The following is a 20,465-nucleotide window of genomic DNA, read 5'->3' as shown; positions in this document are numbered from 1 at the left end:
TGTAGTCTTTTAACAATGTAACAACGGAGCAGCGTTAAATAATTGGTCTTCTATATTTAAAGAGGCTCTGTCACCACATTATAAGTGCCCTATCTCCTATATAAGGAGATGGGCGCTATAATGTAGGTGACAGTGATGCTTTTTATTTAGAAAAACAATCTATTTTAAACCACTTTATTAGCGATTTTTAGCTTTATGCTAATGAGTTTCTTAATGCCCAAGTGGGCGTGTTTTTACTTTCGACCAAGTGGGCCTTTTTAAATAGACAGAATCCCATTGAATGGGGAGTTAACTATTAAGGTCATTGTTCCTATAACTCGCCTTTCACAGCAGATGGTTCGGCCCGATCAACAATACAACATATCGATCAGTGCTTGTTTGGGGAGTAGAGGGACAAACAAATAATCCGATACGATAGTTCATCCCCATATAATTTTTCATGTTGTTGTCAGCACCTCCCCTGTTTACAGAGGGAGATGTGCTGCCGACAAGCGACCATATTTCTAGCATCATAAAAGATGCGATCAGCTGAAGAGCAAGTGTTTCCTTGTTCATCGGCCGATCACTTTTGCCGATCACCCGTTTGCACAGGGCAATGATCAGGTAAGAGTGTTTATAGAAATGCTCATTCTTCCCGATCATTGGCCTGTGTAAAAGGGCCTTTAGCGATTAGGTTAAATTTAGAGTAGAAATAATGAAATCTGATCTAAAGAACATAGATTAAATATCACGGTTAATGCTTTCTACTCAAATCCTGTACTCAGCATAGAACTTAGATATTCACAGGACACTTGTATAAAGTTTAATTTGGCAAAAGTATTTTTGCGATTTTAATGTGATTTTATTTTCTCACCAAAATCTATTTTAGCTATTAAGTATAGCAAAAAGTTGTCATCTACTGTTAAAGCTATACTTTTGTAACTTTATTTATACATTTAAGGTTAAGATTTTACACACAAAGCTACTATATACCTCTATAGTTTAATAAGAAACTGCTGACCGCTGGGGAATGTAATTTAGCAGTGTGGTGTTTTTCCTCAGTAGCACAACGTCCAGAACACCTCAATTCCCAGTTGCATATTCTTTGTTGAATAAATTCTGACCTCTTCCCCTCTAACACAGTCTTACAAGGCGTACCTTGTACTTTCCCACTTCTACATATCAGGAATGTGCAACTTTTACACTCAAACAACTCACCTTCGTGTTTATACTGCAAGTAACTAAGACAGCTCACCCAAACTGCTCAAGGCTGACCTTCTAAACATGACTCTGACCTTGAACATCTTACTACTATTCCCTATTCTGTCTTAAAAACCTCTTCTGAATCCAGTATTTTATTCCTGGTTGATTTAGAACTACTTGGTATGAATACTGCTACTTTTATGAAGCTAAATAACTAAACACAAAGTGTTTTAGTTCCAAAATTCTGTGCTGTTTAATTCATAATATATATTTATGGAGGTTGGAGCTCTCTTTTTTTTTGTTACAGCGTTCCAAATCCTCTGCATAGAGCCATAGAATTAAATGATAAAATTCCAGCCTCCTACAGTCACCACTAGGGGGAGTCAAGGAGCTTACTGAAGATGAATTTCTTATTGAGCCCAATGAGAGCTGTGTAAAGCTGTATTAGCTCCCCATAGTGGTGGCTGCAGGACACCATTCTTTTTTCATTAAACTCTATGGCCCACAGTTACTAAGACTGGTATTTTATGCCAGTCTTACAAAAAGATCATTCGAGTGAATTGTGCCAAATTTATGAAAATGTGTACACCTTATAATAAATTTGATGCACTTTGGACTGTCCTAAAGTCAGGAAATGAATTCCACCCGAACCCCATTTCGCCTGGTGCGGCTGCCGCATACCACATTCCAGGTGGGGACTAATGGAGAGAGGACCTCGCATGTGGATTATGGAGATATCTGGGCAGTGTTTACTTGGCTTTTTCCATAACTCACATTGAAAGGTGACCCCGTTCTCGATAAAGGGAAGGCTCCCTTAGCTGGGACCCCCCAACTATCAGACATTTAAATGTCCTAATTTGGGAATACCCCTTTAAGTTTACTCTCCACCAAGAGTCCCTTTCAGTGGCAGTTTAACCTAGTGTTTTACTAATTAATACATAATTGTAAAATTAGTTACACTTATCTACAGTAAATTTAATTTGCCACTTCTCTAGCCAAGCCTCCAGCTTCCCTAAATATTAAATAATTCTCTCCTGTGTTGTATTTAATAGAGCCTAGTGTCATCTGCAAATATTGAAATAATACTCTTTAAGCTCTCTAAAAGATCAGTAAAAAGGTTCTCCGCTTTGGACAATCCATCCCTACTTATCAGAAGGGTTCTTTGACAAAAAACTAATCAGTGTCTCCCAGCGATCAGCTGTGATCTATGAGGACACATGGCAGTAACTGTTAGATTTCTCTGCAGCGCCACCAGAAGGTAAATTATGCATTACACAGTGCCTATTCAAACTTATAGGTGGTCTGTGTAATGCAGGACAGGTCTTCCACAGTGAGGGACACTATTTGAAACCCATCCCTTCTATTAACACAGAATTCCCTTTTAGGCTATACAGTATAAAAATGGGTTTTCTAAACAGGAAAAACTCCTCTAATAAACCTTTTTAAAAGAGAAGGGCCCAATACTGACCCCAGTGGTACCTCACCGATAATTTTAACCCATTCTTAGTATGTTACATTAATAACCACCCTATGTTTTAATCCTTGATTTATTAACCAAATTACACACATTTTTGTTTTATGTGCCCACATTTTATGTGGCACAGTATAAAATACCTTTGCCTTTAATGCCTTTTAGGCTAGCTACACAATATCCCCAGCCGTACCCAAGTCCAGTCTAGAAGTTATGCTGTTCCTGTGGTCAGTAGAAGAGTCTGCATATATCCCATCGCAGGGTATTAAGGAGAAGAGGTAAATTAAATTAAATAATGCAGGTATGTGACAAAGGGCAAGTAGCTTTTACTAGTGTCAGTCTCTAAGTGGAGTTAGGTCCCTTTGACCTTACGTTTGGGAGATCTGTCCATTTGTATGTCCTTTTTGATTAAAAGGAGGATAGCATATTGATACAAGGTAGAGGAATATATAAATTCCATTATGTTTTCTTGAAAGTGGTTGTCCGTCTTTTAAATGTTATAGAAATATAATTCAGCATTAAAAATTAATTAGTTTTGTAATTTATCTTATGTTACAAAAATGCTCCAGTTGTGAGAGATTCCCTTTACTTAATTATAATGGCACCCCCTGGTGTTTGATCTGCATTGTAATGTGCACATCCTCTTACTGAGCTGATTGAGGGAGGACGCACATGCTCAGTACCACTCAGAACGATCTGCCTTTACAAGCTATGACAGAGAGGGGGAGGGGCTGCAGTAGAAGGGACACGCCCACTGAGCTGCCAGCCTGAAGAAAATCTAGCAGGGCAATGAATGGAAAGATCTCTGGATCGATTTAAGATCCAGGGCTGGTACTAGCTTTGCTAGAGATTGTCATGTACTATAATATGTCTGATTTTCTTTATTATTTTTCATTAATTCTGGGACAACCCCTTTAAGGACTGTTTCACCTCCTCACTTGTGCTGAGATCCAGCAGAAATCCGTACAGGAAAGGAGACCATCCGATGTGAAAGGGGTCTAGAAATATGTTCCCACTGAGTATTTTTCATTCTGATTCCAGCGTACATTCTGTGCCGAAATCCACATGAAAACTGCTCACAAACTGCCTCCCATTGTTTTCAATGAGAAATTTGCGTGGCAGTTCAAATGACGCAGAATTTTCCGGTGCAGATTTGAAATCAACGTCACGTAACATGTCACTTACTCTTGTGGATTCCATGTAGTAAAGCCGGCAGATTCTCATACATGGATTAGCCCTATTGACTGGAGTTAATCCGCGTACAGATCTGTAGGTAACTCTACGTAAAAATTCCACATGTAATGCTCAGATTTTTGATGCAGATTTCCCTTTAAGGGTATGTGCACACGGCCTATTTTCAGATGTAATTCAGGCGCCTGAAAAGACGGCTCCATTACATCTGCAAACATCTGCCGATTGCTTGCAATGGGTTTTACGATGTTCTGTTCAGACGAGGTGTAATTTTACGCGTCGCTGTCAAAAGACGCCGCGTAAAAATACGCCCGCGTCAAAGGAGTGCAGGACACTTCTTGGGACGTTTTTGGAGCTGTTTTTCATTGACTCCAAAGAAAAACAGCTCCAATTACGTCCGTAAAAGACGCAGCAAATAATGCGAGTACTTGCAAAAACGTCTGACATTCAGGAGCTGTTTTCGCCTGAAAACAGCTCCGTAATTTCAGACGTATTTTGCGTTTGCGTGTGATCATACCCTAAATCTGCATTCAATTTTTCTGCCTCCTAATAAATCGTGTAGACATAACCTAAGGCTTTAGTAAAATTAGTATTCAATAAAGTTTGCAGCACAATCACACAAAGCAAATGCTTCTTCCAAAAGGTGAATGGGAATTTTTTATTCCAACTAAAGTTATTCTATTATGCAACAATTCCCCGTCTGGATCAAAATGACCCTGAACCAGAATGGAAAATCTCACCCCGACACTCCTTGGATACAGGAATGTTCTGGAGGGAGAAAAAGGGTGAAGAAAAAACGAGGATGAGCTACAAGAGTAACTTATAAAGAATTTATACACAGCAGAAGACAGCTTACTCCTCTCTGCTATATAGTATATTATATATTGGGGAATGTCACCACTGTGTAAACAAAACTGAATAAACTCTGAGAGGGCGATCAAACCATTTGGGATTAGGATATCCGTAAAACTTTTTGGATCACACTGTCTACACAACAGTTGTTTATATGAGGTCTTCTGTGTATAGTATCACTCTTGTGGTCCGAAAATTCCTCGTAATGAGAAACAAACAACCTCTGTCATCTCCCCGTAGTTTAACTATGAACATTTCTTGTGACCGTATTTCTTTGATTATCATCATATTGGGCTCATCAACTGTACTAGTAGAAGACGCTAACACAACTCATATGTGGTCTATAGTTATTACGGAGAAGGAAACCTTGTTGATGCTATGTTCTAATCTGGAAAGAATGTAGAACTCCTGCCAAAAAAACTGATTCCCCCCTCACCCCCTCCCCTTTACTCCACTTGCGTTCCTTTTAAACTTTTACAGACAAAGAGTTAGACTTATGTCCACTGCACACATTGTTAACCTTTGTATTGAGGTGGTAAGGACAAGAATGAACATTAGCTGAGACTTTTACTATCTGAATTAGAAAATCCCCCTTTGGCAGGGATTCTCTGGCTGTTCTGGTTACAGCGGTGAAACGTACGGAGAGTTTTCAAGCGGCCCTGGCAAGAGAACCTCATGATTAAATTACACATGTCTAACCCGCTCTCTATGTGCTATTAAAAATAATGTTCTAATGAAAATGATATAACTTACGAGACTGGTTAAGTCAGCATTTCTATAAACACTAAAAAATAGCAGTTTTACCCAAGAGTCAAGCTCATATGGCATTGGGGCTTTACAGGGGGAAGATTAAGGCCTCATGCACACGACCGTGGTGTTTTTCTGGTCCGCAAATTCCAGGACCGTGTTCCGTGGAATGTCATCCGCAGTTCATCCGTATGTAATCCGCAGTTCATCCGTATGTAATCCGCAAAATGCGGATGAAAAAAAAAAAGCCTAGGTAAAACAGGATGACGACAGAACTCATTCCCGGTCGTCGCCTAGCAACATTTCCGCAAATCCGCAAACTGCGGATGACACACGGAGGTGCATCCGCAATTTCCACGGGCCCATTGACTTCTATTGGCATGTCCGCAGCGCATTTGCGGACCGTAATAAGACATGTCCGGAGTTTCTGCGGCACGGATGTGCGGACATGCGGAGAGCCGTGAAAACACGGATAGTGGGTATGGCCACATAGAAATGAATGGGTCCGCAATTAACCCGTGGATTTGCGGTGGAATTGCGGACGCAAAAACACGGTCGTGTGCATGAGGCCTAAGATTTTGGAGTATATTATGCACCTATAAGACTCCATTCACATCTGGTTTTTAAGGCACGTCCGAAGTATACACTGCGAGTATTCCCCGACATATATTCCGACATGCCCATAGCCCCCTATGCACCCAGCATATGTCAAAAGAGTGTCTTTTTGGCATACTCTGGGCCGGTATGTGTGGGCACCCCTTATTTTCCATTGTATGCCGTGAGGCACAGAAAATAAGTATACCGCAGTATATACTTTTTTACAATGAGAGTCAATGGCTGACTTTGGCCAATGTATGCCATATGTCATATTTCTGGACCTCCAAAAACCAATTTTTTTTTACAGTGAGCTATTTTATAGTTCACAGGTCTAATAAAATGGATATCTAAAAATTATTGTAATTCAAGGTACAACATTTAAGCATACATACTACTACTTATTGCGTAGCTAAAACCTGTGTATGGCAAGTAGAGCTCCTCTCGAGCTCCTGTAAGCCCAATTTTAATTGGTATCTAAAAAAAATTGGGGGGCATCGATATCCCCTATAGGTCAATTTATAAAATGCAAAAGGTCACCTGAAGGTTATAAACCGAGCCTGAATTGGTTTTCGTCCTTTGCTGTAAGAACAGTTAACTGCTTTATTCTTGAGGTATTTATATTTTTTGTTTGCCAGCTGGGCATCTCTGTTACACAGCCGGCTTGCTATACCCTTTACTTGAAAATTGGATTAAGATGCTTAAATTATAGAAATATTACAGTAAATTTGTCCATGTCAGTACCAATTATCCCATATTTTTTCCAGTTTGTAGACCGTGTATGCTATACTATCCTGCTCTTCTTAATGTAACTTGTAACAAGCTTCTTCCTCTGTTAAGATATGAGGTGAATCAGTCTGGGATACATGGATCTCCTATTACACAATTCTCAGCAGCATACATGTTTCCTCTCCGGCTGTCAGGGCACCGCTGAGCCTCTTCTTAGAAGGTCTGAGTGCTAAAACACACACATATAGGTATCTCATCTTATAAGACTCTGTAGTTATTAGAATATTACACATTTTTCAGGAAGAAACTATTTTATGTTTTTTTAAAGATCAAAGTTAGTCAGAAATTAGCAAAATCCTACCCTCTGATATACCCGTTCCCAGGATAGGAGAATGGTGGAAGTTCTCTATGGCTATAAAGGATCTGCCAGGCACAACTTCTGTGTATACGCCCATAGGTAATCAGTCTGCACCTGAGTCTATGTCTCTTAGACTGACTCCATCTTCCACCACTCAGGATGGCAGGCTTAGGAGTGGGAGAGCCTATCGCAGCCTGGCCAGACGGAGCTAGCACCCGTCCTCTGTCTATTTATACCTGCCTTTCCTGTTCCTCCTTTGCTTGTGATTATGTAATGATGGGGGTAGGGAAACGGACAAGTGAGCCCTAATCTACCCGCCACTCTGTCCCTGCCTACTTGCAACGACCTGCCCTAGGCGACGGGGTACAACTGGGCGGCGGTCCCTACGCTCAGTAAGTGCACGAGACAAACAGACAAGGGTACACAAAGCGAAGGGAAAAGGGGCAGTTGCCCACGGCAACACCGTGAGCAACAAGAGTGGTGAACGAGCCGAGTCAAACCAGGAGAGAACGAGGTACCAAACGCAGAGCAGGAGAGTAGTCAGTAAGCCAGGGTCAGTATGGAGCAGGATCAAATAGTTAGAAGCTGTAGCTGGGCCAGGAAACTACACGAGAAGAATCACAAGCAAAGGAGGAACAGGAAAGGCAGGTATAAATAGACAGAGGGCGGGAGCTAGCTCTGTCTGGCCAGGCTGCGATAGGCTCTCCCACTCCTAAGCCTGCCATCCTGAGTGGTGGAAGATGGAGTCAGTCTCAGAGCCATAGACTCAGGTGCAGACTGATTACCTATGGGCGTATACACAGAAGTTGTGCCTGGCAGATCCTTTACAATGGCACATATCCTGCATTGCAGTGTTTTTATTGGCTTCAGGCCCCATGCACACAAACGTTGCAGGTTTTGGTGCAAATTTTTGGCAAATCCACGTCAAAATCCACTTGTTACATGTGGATTTTGCGGCGGATTGTGATGTGGATTTGTGGCGGTTTTATACCCTATGTATTGAAAAGGTGATATCCGCTGTGAAAATCTGCAGCATGCTCATATATCCGCACAGAATTGTTCTGCTACATGTGGAAAAGCTTTTAGAAACCTCATCCACATAATACTAATTGCCGCAGACTTGCGTCACATAATCCGCTCCACAAATCCACGGAAAATCTGCCCCATCCGAACGTAGCCTTACAGTCTGTGCCAGCCACAGTTGCCTCCTGAATTGCTTCAGCCCCAAGTGTGACCCTATAATGTGCTCCCTTCACAGCTGCCCCTTTGCTTCCTTGCCCATGTGCCCCTTTTGGTGTCTGCTCTAGCTGGCCCAAAAAAGTCTAAGCTAATGCTCACCTCAAGGTGCTAGCTGGGGCAGCTGCACTTGGACATCTGGAGCTTATAGTTCTAAGGTTGTTTTTTTCTTCAACTAATCTTTGGCTAAACTAAAACAAAAAATCATAGAAAGTGGAACAAGTGAATTTTTACAGTAAAAACTAAGAAATTTGTCGCATTACCATTAGACCAGAATCACGGCAATTGGACGATCGGTATTTCCTACTAGTTCTGATTTACATTTTTGTCCAGATATGACGGTATTATAGTAGACACTACTAGCGTAAGGATATTCAATTTTGAGAACAGGTTTTTTTTTTTCCTACCCAAATTCTTCTTTTTCCATTTGCCCCTTAACCATTCCTCTTCCGTAGTTCATCTAGAGTCTTGCACTACAATCTGGTAACAACACTTACTTTTCTATTGGATCCTTTTAGACAGAAACAGAAAGCATGATCTCCTTTAATGGTAAAAAAAAGTTGAACATCATGTACAGTATGCAATTCTGGCCTTCAAAAATAAAAGGTCACTTGATGAAATTAAGGCTACTTAAAGTCAACTGATAGCATTTTCCGTAAAAAAAATAAATCAAACGGGAACATTAAGCAGGATCAGTGGTTAACCCTGTGGTCTTGGGTTCAAATCCCACCAGAGGCAACATCTACATGGATTTTGTTGGGTCTTCCCAAATTTGCATGAGTTTACCCATCGTATTCTTGTTTCCTCCCACATCCCAAAAATATTCAGTAACATTTGGTTATTTCGCTTCCTATGACATTGGCCCTTTTGTGTATGTATGTGTGTATTTGAGATAGGAAAATTAGATTGTGAGCCCCATTGGGGACAGGGACAGATGTGAGTAAAGACAATCAGTGCTGCAGAATATGTTGGTGCTATATAAGCAAAACAAAATAATGAATAGTAAGGCATGTAGCTCCATACCCAACCCAACCAACCTACTGCATATAGAATTTAAACTTATAGCATTAACCAGCTTAAAGCAAACCCTCAAGCTCTTTATCTAACACTACGGCAAATTAAATTGAATTTCCTAGATCATTTTAAACTATTAAATTGCCATGCGTGTATAGAAAAAGGTATAGGGTCACATTTTATAAAGATAAAGAAGTGGTGAGATCATGGTGTGCCGGACATTTTTTTTTTTTACTTAATGTTTAGCAGAAGACAAACTTTACTTCTAATGTAATTCTAAACATTATATCACGTCCCTTGCCATTAAGACGTGATCAATCACGAATCCCTTACTGATACCGAAGGACACATCCTATGTTACTGACATCTGGAATTTGTCAGATGACGTATTCATTGCTGGAATTCCCAGAGGAAATGAGACTAGTTGATGACCCCAGTACCTTGTGTTTTTATTGGCAAACCAAATGGAACCTTTTCACGTCACACATGAAATATCAAGTACCGGCTATTCATGGAAATCAATTCATAACAGATACATCTGTGCATTCCTTCTTCAACATGTGCACACTAGATAAATGCAATGGCGTAGGTGAAAATATAGTCTTATGTAGGGTAGCATGAGTCATTTCTAACAGGACAGTAGACAGCAAAGCATTCATGAAAAACATATTATTTTTAGTGCTATATAATTTTATATTTATTATAAAATAATTCCCTACACTGCATCATTATAATAACAAGATTCTGTAAGAAATTACTTTGCATTAATGTTAGTGCCAGTCACCCAAATATAGAAATCTACTACATTGGTAGAAATAATATTCCAGACAATGAACGCTAGGATGAAAGGTGAAATTGAACTTATTTTTATGCATAAGTAATTGAAGTGTAACTAAACTTTTAAAAAACTTTTGACATGTCAGAAGTTTTGTTCGGTAGGGGTCCGAGCACTGTGACCCCCACCAAGCACTAAATTGAAGAGACAGAATCACTCATGTGAGTGCTGTGCCGCTTAGTTTCTGATTGTTTTTTTTCTTGGCTTTCCTTGGAGCGGTGTACCGGCTCAATAGAAAGTCTGAGTCTGTACACCCCTCGCTTGGCTTTCCGAGGAAAGCCGATCTGAAAAAAAGCGGCACAGCACTCCCCCAGTCTCAGTGCTCCGACCCCATCGATCAAAACTTCTGACATGTCCCCAAGACATGTCAAAAGTTTTTGAAAAGTTTATTTACACTTTAATGAGTGATTTTACTAATAAATGCAGATACAGTTCATTCGCTATCATTCTCTGCATGCCGGAGCACTATAAAGGGGTGGTCTGATTTAGAAATCCCATTTCAAAATACACTATTAGGAGCCCTAAATTATTAGAGGAGGTCCCTAATTTAGGACCCTCATCTATCAGCCAGAGCAGATACAAAGAGAGTCTCTCACTTTGGAGAACCTGGCATGTCCATTATTTACACAGACAAACCATAGGAACTGTGTAATGCTTTATTTCCCCTAGCGGGGCGCTGCAGGGGAATTAATTACAAGATTCAAGGCTCTCTCACTGATTAAAGGGGTGGTCTCACAAAGCCCTATCTACATGCTCTAGGGCTTATGGACGTCATTGAGGGGCTTTACATAAATGGCAATTAATTTAATTGAGCCAGACGCGGAATCCCCAGTTATAACAACTGCTCGCCGAAGGTTAGGCTAGGTTCACATTGCGTGTTTGTCCTTCGTTTACCGTACACCCCTAGGAAATGTTCCCAGCTTATACATTAAATAGAGGCTGTGATGGATACCAGACAGTGGCATCCATCACCCATAGATTTATATTGAAACCATTTAATAGAGACATTGTAAGGTTTTTCATGACGTATCAGTTAAACGGATGCCATTATAGACTATGACTGAGGGACGCCACGGTCAGGAATCCGTTTAACGTACATCTGTCACCCATAGAGTGTAATGGCGTCTGTTTAATGGATATGTCATGAAAAGTTATTGAAAAGCCCAGGATGTTTAGCTTGAACAGATGCCTGTGACGCATCCTATACGTTGTTATACATTACCCATAAACTAATATGGTATCTGTTTAACGGATATGTTTTCCTTACAAGATAACCGCAGGATGAAATAGAATAGTCTACTATGCTATTCTATACCTAATTTGTTGTGGTATACTGACAAATAGTGGCTAGGAGGAAAGCTCCTGATGTACATGCTTAATGTCTCCATTGGGGTCCATTAGTCAGACGGAGGACAAAGGCAGTCTTTTTGGCCTTCGTCTGACTAAAAGACCCCTATGGAGACTTTAGCGCCTATTTTGGGAGCTTTCCTGATGTACACGCCTAAATGAAATGAAAAACGCAGTGTGAACCCAGCCTTAGAAAAGCGGGACCTGGAGTGATCAGTTGATTTCAGAAGGTTGTTGTCTTCATGAGTAAACCCCTTTCACACTGATTGCTGTGGGTCTAAGCAGTCGGACACTCTGTGATGAGCTTATTTTCGGGGAAACCATCTAACTGAGATTAAAGAAAGCGGACAACCCCTTTGAGGAATCGACAGTCACATCTTACGGTTGGCCCGTATGAGTCTCTTAAGACCTAGCAGAGTGCAATACAAAAAATTCAATGAGATGCGTTCGCGTCAGAGTCGCTTTGTTAAATTTACAAAAACGAGTGTTGATTTTATGAAAGCAATTCCTTAATATTAAAATAAAAACAAAAAAGTGTAACTGAGAATGTTGTGTGCAATAAAAATAGCCTAAAAAAAAGAATTGCTAATAATTTCTAGCCTTTCATTTCTAATATACAGCATTTTATAACTATTCCGAAACCAGCACAATGTAGTTTTGATGATTTCACACAGTTGGAAAATATTTCTTTCCCAATTACATTGACTGCTTGTTAAAAGTTTCTATAAAAAAAATCAACGATAACATAAAAATGAAATAAATTGCACTCAGAAATAATGTGCCTGTTACATTATTCGTACTAATAATGCTTTCCTATAGCTAAAATATTTTCCTACAGCTAATTCATTGCAGTCACTGTGGCTGTTGCTATATGTGCAGCGCTTTCGTAAAATGGAAAAAGCATGGAAAGTTAGGCAACATTTATTCATCAAAATACAATTTGCACTTTCTTAAAGCGTCACAAATGAAGGCCGTGTCTGCTTGTGCAAGAATCTAGTTACTTTCTTAAGCACATGATTATGCTGGCGCCATAAAAAGCTCTCAATGTCTGAGAAATGTCTCAGCAGATGCCTGATAATGTACACAGCTACCTGGGAAGGTTAAGCATAGTACCCTCACAGTTATTTGCACCGGTTCCTAGCATTTAATTTTATTTAGCCTAAAAAGTCCTAAATTCTATGATCTAATATCATTATACATCTTATTATGGGTTAGAACTAGTTTTCTTATGTAATAGGCAACATACTTTAGTTCCCTGCACACACACAAAGCTATAAAATTCTGTCTGCCTATAGCCCCCGCCGGAGGAGTTCACTTTATATGACTGTAAAAATAGGAGTGAATGAGCTCCCCCTAGTGGTGGCTATAGGCAGTCAAAATGTATCACATTAAGAAGCACATTAGTAGGTAGTCCGGTGTATTGGCTCAACTGCTGCTGGATTTCATGGGTAGCCACTCCATTGCGAGCTGCTGTGGGGTCACGTGGTCCCTACTCTGAGTCCTTGAATTCTAGAGGGTCTACTGTAGAAACCATATATCAGTCTCTCAATGCAAGTCTATTAGACTCACATCGAGGCTCTCATATACTTGCAGTGAGAGACAGACTTCCGGTTCCTACAGCAGACGCTGTAGGATTTAGAGAGTCAGAGTGGAGACTACGTGACTCCATGACGGCCTGGACCGGAGCGGCTATCCGTGAAATGCAGCACCAGGTAAGCCAATACCCCTGACCACCTTGCACTTTATCACATTTTCAAACAGGGAAGATAAAAAGAAAGCAGGAGTGCTTCTTTAAGGCTTTTCTAATGGTGGCAAGTTATGGAATATATCGCTAGGAACTAACTAAATGGTTAGGATATTAACTTTTGGATGCTCACAAATCTGCAGAATGAAAGTACTGCTTTGTTGACAATTTTGCGACAACTATTGGGCAGTAAGGGGCTTCATATACGGTTCTTTCACAAAGGCCTTATGTTGTCTATGTCCACCTCTGCAGCCAGATGAAGTAAAGTGAAGAGGTGTAACCTTATTGCTACATTTCTACTTTGGCCTTCATGGTGACCTTCAGCCAAATAAGGGTTCAGGGGAGGGCAATCATTGTACCATTTATTCTAAATAAATGGATGAGAATTGTGTCATAATGGAAGTCTATGTTTTTATACATTTCTTGTTCAAAGTTTGTATTTCTACTACAATTTTCCCATGACATAAGATCAATATTCACTCCCCAACCGAAATTGTTGCAAATGTTGCTCAGTCTCACTATAATTGTACAACAGACTTCTATTGGGGTTCAACTCAAGAAAAAACAATTATGAGACCTGTTATTTCTATGACCAGGGCACGATAAATGGTCTATTGTGGCCCTGGGCCAAACGGAAAGGGCACACTCCAAATTTAAGGGTGAAAATGGAGAGTAATAGTAATGATAAAGCCCAAATATTATGCAACACAGGGCTGAAAACTTTTAGAGACAAACTACTAGGAAAGATCTTTAGAGCAGGTTGAATGTGGTAGTTGGACAGTGTTGTGGAGGCTATTAAATGGTGGCAATTGCCCCTTTTGCCTACACTATAATCCAGCCCTGGATATAGGCATCCTACAGCAAAGTCATTCGAGTATGTAACAGAAAGTTTTCCCAAGTTTATAGCAACATGTATAAAACATATTTACTTTGCATTTAGGATTTTTCTCTTTAGTTATTTTTACTCTGTTTTTCCCAGCTTTGGATAAAGGACTCCCTGATGAGGTATTCCATACATTTATATCCTGTTTGCCGCTTCGCTGTGCCAAGCATGGTGCAATATTCTGACTGTTCCAAGGCTATTTTAATTATTCATTTCCACTACATTAACTTCCTCACAAGGATACCAATATGAAAGTTCATTCTGGCAGGTCTACTGATGACTCATACAATATAACACTTGAATTTTAGTACTCAGCGGTTTACAATTTATGGCAGGGCCACATTAAAATGTTTTGTATAACAATTGCTTCATAAAACGGCTTCATATAACTAGTAGAACTCTGGTGCTACTTGTGTCGATAACAAAATAAGATAAGAGCATTTGCTGGTCCCTTCACCAGTTGACGCAAATCTCCACTTTTGTGGATCTCCACTGGATTATCCTGTAAAGAGCTCCTATGAGCTATTTATAGTGCGAGATAGTAACAGTTGCACGGAGCTCTATTAAAGAGCTACAGTGCAATCACTCTCTACTGAGACCAAAAATAAAAAGCTGACTGCAAAAGTTAAGACCCTAGTGTCATGTCCGTGGCTGCGGGCTGTCAGCTCCAATCTCCCCTGACAGTCGCAGCCACGAGTCGGCAAGTGCTGGCCCCAGTCTTCTCCTCAGGAGACGCCAGAGCATGCTTCCACTCACCTCAACCGGATCCCTGCTGCCTGCTGCCTAGTTCCAGCCGAGCCTGCTTTGCTACTGTCCGAGCTGCCACAGGTACCCTATACGAACTATATACATTGACCTGCGCCCCGTTGGCCAGCTGCCATACTGTCAAGGCGGTACGGCCCAGTGGGTCCACAGACCCTTCGTGACACCTAGTAGGACCCATACTGGCTAACACTTGGGCATGTGTAGGACATGAAGGGAGGACAATGTTTCCTTCCCTTCTTACTAACCTTAGTAGGAGCTCAAAAGTTTCGGCTGATGAGGAACATCCGCAAAATCTATAGAGCTTGCTGACAGTATTTATCTGTATACTGTACCAGCGGTTTTCTGTTTTCAAACCCCTCAACCAACTGGGCCAAAAGGGGCTGATAGGAATAAAATAATTTTGATACTTACTGTAGCAATAATTTTGGATTTCCGTGCTCAATAATATGGGGACGATTGTCTAGAAAGTAAAGTTCAAGTTAAACTAAACTTCCATAGCTATGAAGTTTCTGCCCCTGCTGTGAATCGGATCATTTGGATTTTCACAGGATCAAAGAAAAAAGTTTAAATGGATAGAAAAAAAGCACACTGCCATGAAAAAAAATAAAAAGAAAGCATCAAGAGAAGATGTGATGCTCTCGCGGAAGGCAGTGACCTGTCCGCTCATGTGATTGTGTTAGTAAGGACTATCTGAGTTTCGTTTGATCGGACATAGTCATGTAGTGATGGGGCGATCGAGCAAAATGGGAGGTCATAGAATAGAAATTAGTTAATAGAAAGACTAGAGTAAGCCATCAGCAGAGGCAACTTCTGAGAATGAATGCGCTCAGAAAGCCAGTGACTTGTCTTCTCATATGATAGTGTAGACTAGGCTACATGTAAGGCACATGCATGTAGCATTTATAGTGATACATGAAGTCTCTACAACATATTCTCCATATACCTCCAAAATATGGTATCCAATGGAGCATGCAACGTTTTTTGAATCAGTCTCATAGAACAAACTCTGTTTACCCCTGTATGAAATCGGAGGCAAAGGGAGGTACAGTAAGGCCCCATAATATTTTATAGGTGCTGTATTACGGCTCTGTACAATTAATATGACCATGTGGACAAGCCCTCAAAGAAGTACCTTTATAATAGAAGTAAAGGAGTAAGTAGGAAGTCGAAACAAAGAAAGGACTTCTCTGATGTGAGAATCCTTCATTTGTTTTTCAAGTATGAATATAAAAGCATTGGTATTTGCTGAAGTATGTTGGACTAGATGAGTATTACGTTATTTCATTTAAGAAATATAATCCAAACTCCTCTGTAAACAAACTACATAAAAAGATACTGACTTTTATTTCCAATTTTTTTCTAGGTTTCGGTAAATTAAGAAAAATGTTTAATGATGATAAATATTTATATCCAAGCTCAGATCCCTCTGTCTGGTCTGTTCAAGCCATTTCAAATATACCACTAATACACAGTGTATATACTTACCCATAAAACGTATGCCTCATGTAGCCTATTCTTTTGCCAAGTGTAACCAATTCTCCTTGCTTCACAGGGGCACCTTCCAACAGCACGATTCCCACTTTTCGTAGGGTGCAGAGCCACTGGAATGCCGTCTGGTCACAGCGTAGGACATCCTCATATGACATTGTAGGTATTTTCAGATCACTGCCCCAGTACTGATGTTCTGTAAAATAAATACCTGTTTATTTCTGTGATTATCCAGACATAAATTTAACAACACGATCATTTTCCGTACACTTCAGGACCACATTTTACATGGGAACTTACTGCTGATGCACAAGTAACAATGAAGTGTTACATTGAATATTTTGTGTTGGTGCATGATATTATGTACATAAAATCTAATACACAGTAGGTGTCTAAAATAAGTTGGCAATCATGACTTTCATGACTTCCATTATGTACTTTTTAATACAATCGTTTTCTAGAAAACAACCAAATTTCTATCTTCCAAAGCAGGAACATACACAGAGAAGTATATAAAATAAATTGGGCTCCTCATCTATGGCTAATTTGTGCCCTATGTATCTTTAATCCAAGGTCAGCAGTGCTGTAGGGGCTTTTATCGAAACAAAACCTTGTTCACTTGTACATTAGGTAAATTAAGTTTCCACAAGTTGGATGTTTCCTACCATTGAATTGGACATATAAACAATTTAGACCAAAAAATTATATAGTTTATCGAGAAGTTGTGTAATGATAAACCATCTCTCTCCTGAACGTGGACTACAAGATCCTCGCCAAAGTATTAGCCAACAGACTGAAGGTTGTCATTGGACGGATCATCGGATCAGGACCAAACCTGCGGCATTCCTGGCTGGAGGGTGACCGACAGTCTTGCCCTTGTGAGAGCCACGGTGCATTACATGCAAAGCCGCCGTACACACACGCGGCCCTGGTCAATCTTGATCAGGAGAAGGCTTTTGACCGGGTCTCTCACGCATTCATGGGTAAGGCTCTGCGTGGGCTGCGGCTTGGCAGGATGTTCTGTTTGTATGTTAACCTGATGTATTCGGACATTTACGGTGCTGGTGAACGGCTGGAAGACTGACCCCTTTCCTGTACTGTCGGGGGTTAGACAAGGCTGTCCTCTTTCACCTCTCCTTTTTGTTTGTGTTATAGAGCTCTTTGCAGTCTATCCGGCAGAATGGAGAGATCAGAGGGATCACAGCACCAGGTCCAGGACACTTCGAGGTCAAATGCTCGCTGTACATGGATGATATGACCGTCTTCTGCGCTGACCAGATTTCGGTGACTGCACTCGTCCAGACCTGCGAGGAGTTCAGACGCGCTTCAGGGGCAAAAGTCAACTGCGGGAAGTCAGAAGCTATGCTCTTCGGAAAATGGTACCTGCATTCTCCTGCTTCCTACCCATTTAGCATCAAGCCAGACTTCATCAAAATACTGGGAGTCTGGTTCGGGAAGGAAGATGCAGCCCTAAAGTCGAGGGAAGAATGCTTGGCCAAAGTCAATCAAAGAATCGGACTGTGGAGCCTTAGACAACTCACTATTGAGGGCAAAGCAATAGTCCTACGTTATGAAGTCTTGCCTGTGCTACAATACACTGCACAGGCATGGCCCCCTCTTGCCACTGTCTCGAGGGCCATTACCAGGACTGTGTTTCGCTTCATCTGGGGCTCGAAAATGGACAGAGTAAAGCGGACTGTTATGTACAAGGAGCCCCGCAAGGGTGGGAAGGGTATACCCGACATCCCCGCTCTGCTGTGGATCGCAATTGTATGTGACTGAGTTCATAGGACTCTAAGGACAGCAAACAGCTCTGCTGGCAAGGCCATGTCCCGCTACTTCCTCCTTCCCCACTGGCGAGGTTTTGGCTGGGACAAGTGGGACAGCTCCTTCCCTTACAACTGGCACGCCCCCTGGTTCTATGGAGATGTTGTCCGGTTTGTGAGAGAGCATCAACTGGAGGGTCTTAAGCCCGACTTGTGGAAACCTAAGATGATCCACAAGCACATCAGAGCAAAGGACTTGCCGGAGTCTGTTCCAGGGCTTCATGCCGACACGTTGGAGACTGTTTGGACTAACGTGTCATCTGGCAGGTTGACCAATGGGCACAAGGACATTTCATGGATGGCCATCCAGGGAGGACTGCCTCTTAGGTCATTCATGCATGCCCACATCCTTTGCAAGACCCGGTACTGCCCCAGGTGCCCCTTCACGGAGGAAACGTCTTTGCACACTTTCTGGCAGTGCCCCTTTGCACAGGGTCTGTTGAAAGCCTTGGAACACGAACTCAAGGACTCAGTTCCCAGGAACAGACTGTCGTTCCCGTCGGTACTTTATGGACTATTTCCTGGGAGTAAGACGGATGGAGCAATCCAGGAGGCCTGGCGCCTTATGAACTGTTTTAAGGACACTATATGGTTTGCCAGGAATCGTCTAATTTTGCGGAGAGAGAGTTTGTCCGTCCAGGACTGCCGCAGGCTGATCCACAGCCTGCTCTGAGACTATTCCACCTGGGACAGCCCAGACGTCGATGAGGTAGAGGACTGATACTCCCCTTTCCCCCACTCTCCCTTCTTGTGTGTTGTCTTTCAATAAAGCTTCGGGCCTGTGATTCCCCCCATCCCCTCCTACCCACTCCCCCATCCCATCACTTGTCTGTAATGCTTTGTTGTACGGCTTTAGTGAATACAAGAATGTTAGTGTAGCATGTGGTGTGATGTATAGCATAGGCTAGCCTGTACTGTGTATTATACTGTCATGTTATGTTTGGCGACTGTTATTATTTATTATTTACTGTTTCATGGCTTGCACTGTTGCAGTAATGTTTGTATGATGACGATTGATTGTCAATAAAGCTTTTTCAATCAAAAATGATAAAACTTAGAGCACTGGCTTAGGCTCTGCTTACACTGGTGTCATATCAGACCTTAATGGGATTCATCCAGTTGAATTTTTTTCACTTGATAGGTAGAATAGCATAGCCGAGTATGCCATTCTGTCCATCATAAGCAATGAAAATCTGATAGAACAGAGACCACTGATACCAACTGCTCGAAACTGATATTAATGAGCACATTGACTGAAACAATTCCATACAAAGAAAAAAAACACATAGTATAGGTTAATACATTACCTTCAACTCTTAAATTTGAAGTTGAAGACAGTTTTGACTACTTTAATTTTATACAGAAAAAGAAGTTACATTCAAGAAACAAGAATGGCACTTAGTAGTGTGAAGACTTAGAAAAAAATATCTCTTTTAGAAGACCACCACTTTTATCTAGACCAGATTTGCGGTGACAGTTTTCAGTTCCATTATATACTATGCATACTTTTCCATCTTCTTTGGTATGATCACACCTATGGAAGACCATTTTTTTTCATGTGATTTTGGGTGGTTGTCTCAAAGAGGTTTAAGAATGATACATGTTGGGGTATTTCTTTGGTTGTTTATGGTAAACTATAAATGAGCAGAACCAGGAATGTAAAAATGCTTAAAACTTAGGCCTCATGCACACCACCGTAGCCATGTGCACGGCCGTGATTTCCGGGTCGGCTGGCCACGGAGTGACAGCCGCGAGCCGCCTGCAATTCGCGGGCCGTTCACATGGCCGCGGCCATTATTTTCAATGAGCCCGGCCGTAATAAGGCTTGCCCGTTCTTTCTGCGGTCTGGGCTCCGGGGCCATGCACGGACCGTGAAAACCACGGTCGAGTGCATGGCCCCATAGGAATGAATGGGGCTGCAATTCTCCCGTGGATTATAGGGGGAATTGCGGCCGCAAAAGCACATTCGTGTGCATCGGGCCTTAGAGATTTTTGTTAAGAGTACCGTGGGAAGCAAAGAAAACAAAAAAAGGACCCTTGACCAAATCATCACTATTCTTCCACTTGAACCATGAATGACCAGGCTGACTCTTTTCTTCAACATATTATTTGAAGATCTAGCTTTTCTAAAAAGACAATTACGTTTAATTTAGGAGCTTGATAATTCCAACAAGGGTCAGTATGTTGTCAACACTTGACAAAA

The 20,465-nt window shown here is 41.3% G+C and overlaps 1 protein-coding gene across 1 annotated transcript in view; it reads right to left on the bottom strand.

Moving 5' to 3' along the window:
* BBOX1 (gamma-butyrobetaine hydroxylase 1) overlaps positions 1-20,465 on the bottom strand; it is a 65,074-nt gene that overhangs the window by 25,003 nt on the left and 19,606 nt on the right. Inside the window, exon 4 of the mRNA XM_075837003.1 lies at positions 16,434-16,632. Within this exon, the coding sequence (XP_075693118.1) occupies positions 16,434-16,632 (199 nt within the window). The remainder of the gene's footprint in view (positions 1-16,433; positions 16,633-20,465) is intronic.

This window comes from Rhinoderma darwinii, chromosome 9 (genome assembly GCF_050947455.1).
Source record: "Rhinoderma darwinii isolate aRhiDar2 chromosome 9, aRhiDar2.hap1, whole genome shotgun sequence".
Taxonomy (NCBI): domain Eukaryota; kingdom Metazoa; phylum Chordata; class Amphibia; order Anura; family Rhinodermatidae; genus Rhinoderma; species Rhinoderma darwinii.
Note: the sequence above shows the minus strand (reverse complement) of the source record. Positions and strands in the feature narration are given on the sequence as shown.